Genomic DNA, 9587 nt, shown 5'->3' with positions numbered 1-9587 from the left:
TCTTGAACTGGGTGGACTGGGTTGGATTTTGGTTAAATAATATGCTTTACAAGAACCATATGTCAGATCAGTAGGAAAAGATAAAACATCACGAGTCAGAACATCCTGAGGGTCTTATGTGAGTCTTAAAATGGAGATAGAGAAGCAGGAGCTTGTACAGTGAATCACTCTTTATAATTATCCTTATTGGACTCATAATTAACTGTTGTTCCTTATTTAAACAACATTTGGAAAATAATTATTATCTATTACTGTTGCGCAAGTGCCTTCAAATCTGAATATGAATTTATTAGTTGTAAGATCTGTCGTTGACTTGAAACGTTTTATTTTTTTGTAAAACTCCTCAAACACGTTTGATACATACAAATTGAAATTGTACATATATATTTAAGGTACATCTATAATTAAAAACTATAATCTGTATATTTTCATAAGTACCGTCTTATATTTATTAATTTCAGATTAAAGGGATAGTTCACCCCCTTGAAAAATATACTCACCCTCAAGTTGTTTAAACCTTTATGAGTTTTTTTCTTCTGTTGAACACAAAATAAGATAATTTGAAGAGAAGTTGAAAACCTGTAACCGCTGACGTCCATAGTATTTGTTTCACCCATCAGGACAGAATGTTCCATTTTGGGTGAACTATCCCTTTAAGAAAAATCCCCCAGCTTCAACTCGAACAGAGTTGCTGCCATCTAGTGTTTACAAACGGAACATTCACCGTTTTTGACCAAGCACATGCGAACACAAACTATTTTATGACACATTTTATTTAAAAAAAAAACAAGACAAAGCAAAGTCATAAATCTCCTAGATCCACAAAACCATCTGGACCAAACCGTACACAGTTGTTGCAGACCCCTGGAGGAAAATCAATAAAACTGGTGACACTTCTAACATGAGACAACAATTGCACATAAATAAACCACCGCTGTACGTCTTCGATTGTAAAATTCGATGGCAGAGGTATGTTCACTAGCATATGATGTACAAAAAACAACGATATTAAATGAAAGCTAATAATCCTGACAGAGCAACTTACTACAAGAACATTAGGGAACAATGCCTTATAGGGGCAGTTCACTCAAATCGGAAAATCCCGTCATCATTTACTCACGCTCACTCGGTTTTAGACCTTTACGAGTTTCATTATTCTATTGAACACAAAAGTAGATATTTTAAAGTGTGCTGGAAACCTGTAACCATTGATTTCAATAGTATTTATTGTTCAGCTTTCTTCAGATCATCTTCTTTTGTGTTCAAGAGAAAAAAGTATCTCAGGTTTGAAACTACTGAAGGAAGATTAAATATTGAGCAGTTTTAATTGTATGGTGAACTAACCCTTTAATTTTGTATTTATATAGAGAATATACATGAACACCACAGCTGCCATCATAAATTCGATTGGATTTACTAATATAATCCATAATATAATGATTTTTAGCAGTGCTGTACTGTTTCCAGTCAGCTTAAGAAACAAAACATTAGATGTCAATGCAAAATGTGACCAGAATACTTTAAAAGAGAGGCTCTCGTGAAGGCAGGTATGGATAGGTTTGCACAAAAAAAAGACAGTCAGAAGATACTAGAAGGACATTTTCTATTGTAATTCCTCCCCAACTCAAACACAGCCGTCAGAACAGATTATGCATTTGATCCAGATGGTTTTTCTGCTTCCCTTTGAGGTGACAGCAAAAGGAAACACGTCATACATACAAAATGAAGATAAAAATAAAGAGCATGAAAATAAAGGTCTAGTCGTTCCGACAGCCTCCAGTCTGTTCCTGATACACCTCGATCACGTCCTCATCTTCCATTCCCAGCTGAAACACACACACGTGGTTGATGATAAATAATAAAGTTTTCAGCAGTTCTGATTATAGGCAATTATGCTATAATAATCTGGTAGAATTTGAAAAATATCAAGTCACATAGCAGAGATGATACAAAAACCCAAATAATAAGAATCATCTCAACCAAAACCTTCATGTTAATCTGAATTAAATTTGTAGAAATACTGGAGACTGGACGGTTTATGAGCAGAGTAGTTATTATAAAAATCTCTGCTATCATACTTTTGATTTATAGATGTCAAAATAGTTTTAAGACTGGTAAAATGTAAGTTTTTAAAATTTATAAATTGAAGTAAATGGTAAATATTGTGTGATATTGAGAATATTTTCTATGTTGATATGTGTGGCCTTGGACCACAAATCCAGACAAAAAGAGGAAATATTAGAAAAAGCCGAATACTTAAACCGTATAGTTTATTATTAACAAAAAATACACTGACTGGCCACTTTATTAGGTACACCTATCCAACTGCTCGTTAACGCAACTTCTAATCAGCCAATCACATGGCAGCAACTCAGTGCATTTAGGCATGTAGACATGGTCAAGACGATCTGCTGCAGTTCAAACCGAGCATCAGAATGGGGAAGAAAGATCAGTCATTTAAGTGACTTCGAACGTGGCGTGGTTGTTGGTGCCAGACAGGATGGTCTGAGTATTTCAGAAACTGCTGAAATTCTACTGGGATTTTTACACACAACCATCTCTAGGGTTTACAGAGAATTGTATGAAAAAAAGAGAAAATATCCAGTGAGCTGCATTTCTGTTGATGCCAGAGGTCAGAGGAGAATGGCCAGATTGGTTTGAGATCTTCTGATGGCTACTTCCAGCAGGATAACGCACCATGTCATAAAACAAGAATCATCTCAGACTGGTTTCTTGAACACGACAATGAGTTCACTGTACTCAAATGGCCTCCACAGTCACCAGAACTCAATCCAATAGAGCACATTTGGGGGGATGTGCTGGAACGGGAGTTTTGCAACATGGATGTGCAGCTGACAAATCTACAGCAACTGTGGGATGTTATCATGTCAATATGGACCAAAATCTCTGAAGAATATTTCCAGTACCTTGTTAAATCTACGCCACAAAGGATTAAGGCAGTTCTAAAGGCAAAAGGGTCAAATCCGGTAATTGTAAGGTGTACCTAATAAAGTGGCCAGTGAGTGTATATATAGTTTGTTAGGATAAAACAATATCTGCCCAAGATACAAATATTTTAAATCTTTTTACAAAGATATACTGAGAAATTAACAGTTTTATTACATTCTTAGGAATCCACAATTACACATTTTAAGTGTGACATATTAACAGCAGAAATGTACAAAATATATTATATAGCATGGGATTTTTAACTATAACTCAATAAAATTATGGAATTTTATATCAGCATTTTAAGCAATTGCCAAAAATTTTCATTCAAATTGACACTCAATGTTTGAACAAGAGTTTATATTTACATGCGTTAGTATTTCCATGTTGTAACTCAACACATCATCCTCACTGCAGAGCAGCTGGACCCTTATTTAATATAGTGATGGTTGATTTCTTTTAACATCACATAGTTTTTTGTTAATGCGGTTGATGGCATGTCATGCAACTTGTCCATGTCGACATCTGGAAAATTAAGCTAATTTTACCAAGTGATGATTAATGGCAAAAAACTGGATTTAATTAGCTGCATGGTCTATGACATTCACAACACAAGGGATATCCGTCTTTTCCTTATTGCAGTTGTTCTAATGGAACTGTGTGCTTGTACCTCTTTGGGGGTCAGGTTGTCTGTGATTCTCTGTCCCTCAAAGAGAAACCTTAGAGAGTTCACGGGTACACCCTGCAACAAATAAAACACAATGTCAAAATAGAAACATCTGAAATTAACTTCACTTATGATGCCTGAACGTATGGCAGCATATGTTCATGTCTACTGCAGAGCTCAGGGGTTACACATTTCCCATTTCAAAATTCCAGATTTTTTCAGACAAGTTTGATGCGTGTCACTTTGCACGAACTGAAAATACAGACTACTACTTAAATACAGGCTTACGCTTGATAGGCTTTTAAACTAGCACTGACTGCTAACGTTATAAAATAACAGTCACTATTTACCACTATAAATTTACAGATAAAATGATTTATTATGGGGCATTATCATCACACCATCCAAACTGTCACCCACATAACTTGACATAATTTTAAGTAATACATTTAGTACATAATACAGTCACGTGTGCATTTTGAGTGCAGATCCACCCTCACATGTTGGTCTGTTTCCACTGAGCGGTACGGTTTAGTATAAGGTACGGTTCGGTATGCTTCTTTGTCCGTTTCATTGTCAAAAGATAGCAAAAAGCAAATCGTACAATACCATACCACGTTTTGGGAAGTAATAATTAACTTATACCTAATAAGTATGTAATAATGAATAAGTATAAATAATCAACTTGAGCTCATGCTGATAACGTACGGATTCTTACAGTCTTTCAGAAATGGACAGACCCCAGAGTAACGCTAACAAAAAACAGCAAATGACAAACAAACAAGCAAATGATTCTTTCAGCGACCCAAAACACAAATAAACTGGGATGTTTAATTATGATCAACACCTTTTAGACTATAATGAACTCGGAATGACAGAATTAACAAGAGTTACATGTGCTGGTAAGGAATAAAGAAACAAATGAGAGGGTTGCACTGACTATGTTTTGTATTGTTGTTTTTTTTTTACTCAAATAAGGCCTAAATGTACATTTTGGGTAATTTTTTTGTAAATTTGTAATGGAGACTGTAAGGATCTGTATATGTTCACATTGCATTTTATTGCGGATGTTAAAAGTTCATAGAAAGGTTAGTAATTACATTTTTTTACATAAGTATTTATGTGTATTGACCTTATTCTAAAATGCGGAAGTGCGCCTGATTTCACGATTGTCTTAGAACTTCCGTTTCAGTCGCCTATGGGAGAAATGACAAGGAATTATAAACGGCAAAAAACGGTCAAACTACTTGCTCTACAAACAAATGTTTGCATGACTACACAGACCAAGTAGAATAAAATAACAAGGAAATATCAGTTTGCAACATCAAACAGCGAAACGAGCAGTTTTTAATGTCTAAAAATGAATGGAAGTGAATGAGACCGGAAGTCTCGTGCCAAAAAAGATTCAAATGGCAGCGCCCACTCGTCTGCGGAGAATAAGGTCAATAAAGCACCTGTTTTGTGAGAAGTGCTTCTCATATGATATGTGAACGACCCATATGGCTTTACTTTTAGTTGAGTGACATGATGTAGACTGCAACTTTCTGCCTCCATGCCTACTACTAAAAGGGTACCATTTGGCAGTGGAGACACAAGCCTGATAAAGGTTACCCACACCGTACTGATCTATACCACACTGTATGATTTGGTTGAATTGGTTTTCTTAAAAAAAACAGTAAATAAAGAGTAAATGAATGAGAATAAACTTAAAGACTAAATACATTCACCTCCAACACACTGTAATCAATCTTTAGATATGGAACAAATATAAAACAGCAAAGTAAAGTCAGATGTAAACGATCGCACACTCTCGTTATCAGTTTCTAATCAGAGTAATGTGGAGCTGAACATTTTTACATTAAAAATACACACTTTTAAAAATGACAAACAGCGGTGTGTAATGAAAATACAAGACTTGAATTCATTCAGTTGTTCTAAACTTCTCAAATCGTTTTGTTTAAAGCAAATTCTGATATTGTCTTTGTGCATTTTCTAGAATAATGGTGCTGTTCACAAAACCATCGCCAACCAACTAAGATCACAATTTCCTTCATTACAAAAATAGTTCAGCAATTCAGTGTTATTCCAAATATACATCCATACATCTTATAGCAAACATTCACAAACAGCATCACACACTTGGTTGGTTGGAGCTACACCTCTAGAGCTGTAGTTAGATGCAGAGTTCCAGGCTGTGTTCTATTCTGAATCATCCACCCTATGCCCTTGTCCATTTGAACACAAATACTCTGAATCATTTAAAAACATTAAAGGTTGTCTTGTTCACATTTTATATTAAAGTTATTCTTATTACAGTTCAGTTTATAAACTTCAAATTGACAACTGTGCTATCTCCATAGTGCACTCCCATAACATTTATGCCATTTTAAACGCAGCAGTGACTCGTGAAGAAAGCTACATTTACAATCAAAAACCTGTTTACACACTTCCAGCAACTGTTAAAACAAACATTTAAGGTAATGATTTTAACTTGTATAGAAAATTGATCTCTAATATACTGTAAAAATGCTATGGTCCACACATTTCTTTTACATGGCCCATCATAAATTGATTAAACTTAATTTTTTTTCATAAATTTAAGTGGGCTTAACTTAAAACAATTAAGTTGTCCTCAAGAACACAAGTTTCAGCTAATTATATATAAGTACTTTGAACAAGCCGCAAAAGTCTTTTTTTTTAGTGTATATGATATATGCAACATTTCTGCAGTGGTTTGAGTGTTTATAAAACTGTAATAGTAATTTATTTAAATACAAAAATATACTTTTGTAAAATGTAATTTCTGAAACATGTAACTTTATAAGCAACAGATAAATATAAATATATTTTTTACATCTTTGACCATATACATATATATATATATATATATATATATATATATATATATATTTCAGAATTAGATTGCATGTCATTATATAATGGGTTTATGTTTTATTTATAATAGCAGAGAGTATGATATGGAATATTGTCAATAATATTTGTAAAAGAAAGTAAATACTTGTGTCGTTGCGTTTCATTTAAGAAAGCAGAGATAAAGAAAAGCCGAGGCAAGCAAACTAAATGTTTATTACCAAAACTCATAATGGGTAAAAATATATATATATATCCTGTGTGTAACAATATTTTCTGTACCAAAACTAAAAGCATCTATTAATGTGAATTTCCTCTTAATAAATTGTTACTCCACCCCCTTTAGATGATCATTACAGACGTTTTATGTTTTAACTAACATGGTTCAAATAATTGATCTGAAAGAGAGAATAAACTGTCCAGGGGTCTCATTTATAAACATGGTATACACAAAATTGGGGGTGGAAACACGTGTACGCCACTTCTTATACAGGTTATTATGATCTATAAAAAACAAACTTGACGGGAGAATGTGCGCAGCTTTAAGTAAACACATTTCGCTTAAATATTGACTTAATTCAAGCACTTTAAATCATCATAAAAGCCATAATAATTAATAAATAAATAAAAATGTATTCTGGTGTACATTCACTTTTAGGAAAGTTTCTATGCAATGTTTTATAAATGAGACCTCAGGAACCTTAACTGAAACATACACAACTATTTAAACATTGTTTTTTGTTTCGGCAATGACGCATTAATTTGATCACAGTTAAGATTTTTACAGTGTTAGTGTATTTCTATTTGTAACAATACTCACAATAATACAGATTTTATGCATTTTTGATTGAATAAAAGTAGCATTAGTGCGTTTTTTAAAAATCCTACCCACCCCCCAAAACCTCTGAATGGTAGTGTAGATTTATCGTTATCCCTCATAAATGGAAAAACTGACTCACCTGTCTCTGACTGTAGGATTCCTTCAGCTTCTTTAAATGTGTCGTCATCTTCACTTTAAAGTGAATTTCACTGTTGTCCTGCGAAATGAAAGGAAATCATCAAATCTGTTCAGATCTTTTCATATATCTCATTATAAAAGAACAGCTGGATTGGTTTTAAACAGTAATGGGTTTAAATATGAAAACCTGCATTTCCTAGAAAACAAGTGCTTTTGCTCACCTGACCGATCACTTTGAGTTTAATGTACTCTCCATCCTTCTTCTCGCCTCCATCACTTGAGGGCTTGGTCTCCTATTAAAACAAAACAAGCATTCGATTACTGCATGTCATATTGTTTTTTTATCAGATTTAATGTAATGAATTAAAAAAATATCTTGGGACTGAATTCAATAAAATATTGACTGAAGATCGTATAAAATAAGGTAGATCCGATTTTAATAAATTATAATTATATATATATATATATATATATATATATATATATATATATATATATATATATATATATATTATATATAAAATAATATTGTGAGTGTTGTTATCATTTAAACACTAGGCTGTGTGTGTGTGTGTGTGTGCTTTGAATGTAAACACACAACCTAACGTTACTCTTCTATCGCGAGCTGTTAATACGAGCACAAACCGAACACAAACTAACGTGAACAAATAACGAATAATCCTAATGAACATATCAAAAAATCAACAATTAATAACTAATTCAAATGTTCAGCATGGTCTATCAGCTCAAGATATTATGAACTCTGCTTTCAGGGCCCAGAGCAGCTAACTAGCACACATGCTAATTGGACGATTTGAGGAAGAAATTCACATATTTTTGGCATTTGTGAACACAGTAAATTGGACTAATGTGTAAATTGCGAGAACCAGAAACTATGCACAGTTAAAAACACTCAAGCATTTTTATCAAAAATACTTTCCAAACCACAGTCAGCTAGACAGGCTAAAAGCTGGGCCCTCTTATTTTCATTTTCTATAAGTCCGTCTTTCTCGTCTGCTCTCATGAAAGTTCGATTCAGCATCACAGGTTTAGACTCACCGTGTCTGACATGATATTCCGCAATGTGCAGCCCTTCTGTAGATCAAGATTGTTTGATTTAAACGATACAGTGTTATGTACAGTAATGAGAGGTTTTGATAGTGCTACCAGCAGACCCACAACACAGCGCCGTTGACGTCATTGGAAAGGGGCTGGACTTTCTATGACACTGGGTCGATGACCCAACGAGCGTTGTTTTTCTCACCACGCTCTTTCTGATTGGCTCCAATCGCCATCTGCGATGTTGCTATTGGTAAAACATAGGGAGGCCCGTATTTTGCAAAAAAAAAAAAAAAAAAAACACATCAGTATTTTGGTCACGAAATATTAGAGTGCAAAAATAATGTGACAACTACACTACACCTCTGGAGGACGAAACCTGCAAAAGCAACAAATAAATAAATACGCAAATAAATAAATTAATTAACACATGTACAAATTCCTTCATAAATAAAACAGTAAATAAATACGCAAATAAATAAATAAATAAATGACTAAATATATACACAAGTTCCTACATAAATAAAATAATTAATAAATAACTACACGAATAAATGAATAAATACTCAAATCCCTGTGTAAATAAAACAATAAATAAATAAATACACAAAAAATAAATAAATACAAATTCTTGCATAAATAAAACAATAAATAAATAAATACACAAATAAATTAATAAATAAATAGACAAATTCCTGCATAAATAAAACAATAAATAAACATGCTAAATAAATAAACAAATGTACAAAATAAATACACAAATTAAAAAGATAAAAAATAAAAAGCAATGAATAAATAAAGTAAATAAATAAAGCAATAAATAAATAAAACAATAAATTAATATGCAAATAAAAAATCAATTAGTTAATAAATTCGCAAATTCCTGCATAAATAAAACAATAAATCGTTTATTTTATGTATTTATAACTTTTAATGCCATAGATTTTAAAAAAGACATTAAGACTAATTCAGTGGATCAAAGGTAATATAAAAAATCTGTATAATGTTACTGAACATTTTATTTCAAATACAGTTTCTTCTGAGAATTTTAGAAAGCTGAATGTATTGTGTATTTAACAGAAA

General features: G+C 32.8%; 1 protein-coding gene across 1 annotated transcript; it reads right to left on the bottom strand.

Annotated features, from left to right (window-relative positions):
• Positions 1 to 755: 755 nt before the first annotated feature.
• sumo1 (small ubiquitin like modifier 1) lies at positions 756 to 8618 on the bottom strand. Its single transcript, NM_213159.1, is given in 5 exon segments — positions 756 to 1826; positions 3620 to 3691; positions 7447 to 7524; positions 7667 to 7738; positions 8505 to 8618. Coding segments are annotated over 5 exon segments (303 nt in total). The 5' UTR covers positions 8517 to 8618; the 3' UTR covers positions 756 to 1757.
• Between the last annotated feature and the right edge of the window lie 969 nt (positions 8619 to 9587).

This window comes from Danio rerio, chromosome 6 (assembly GCF_049306965.1).
Source record: "Danio rerio strain Tuebingen ecotype United States chromosome 6, GRCz12tu, whole genome shotgun sequence".
Classification (NCBI taxonomy): domain Eukaryota; kingdom Metazoa; phylum Chordata; class Actinopteri; order Cypriniformes; family Danionidae; genus Danio; species Danio rerio.
Note: the sequence above shows the minus strand (reverse complement) of the source record. Positions and strands in the feature narration are given on the sequence as shown.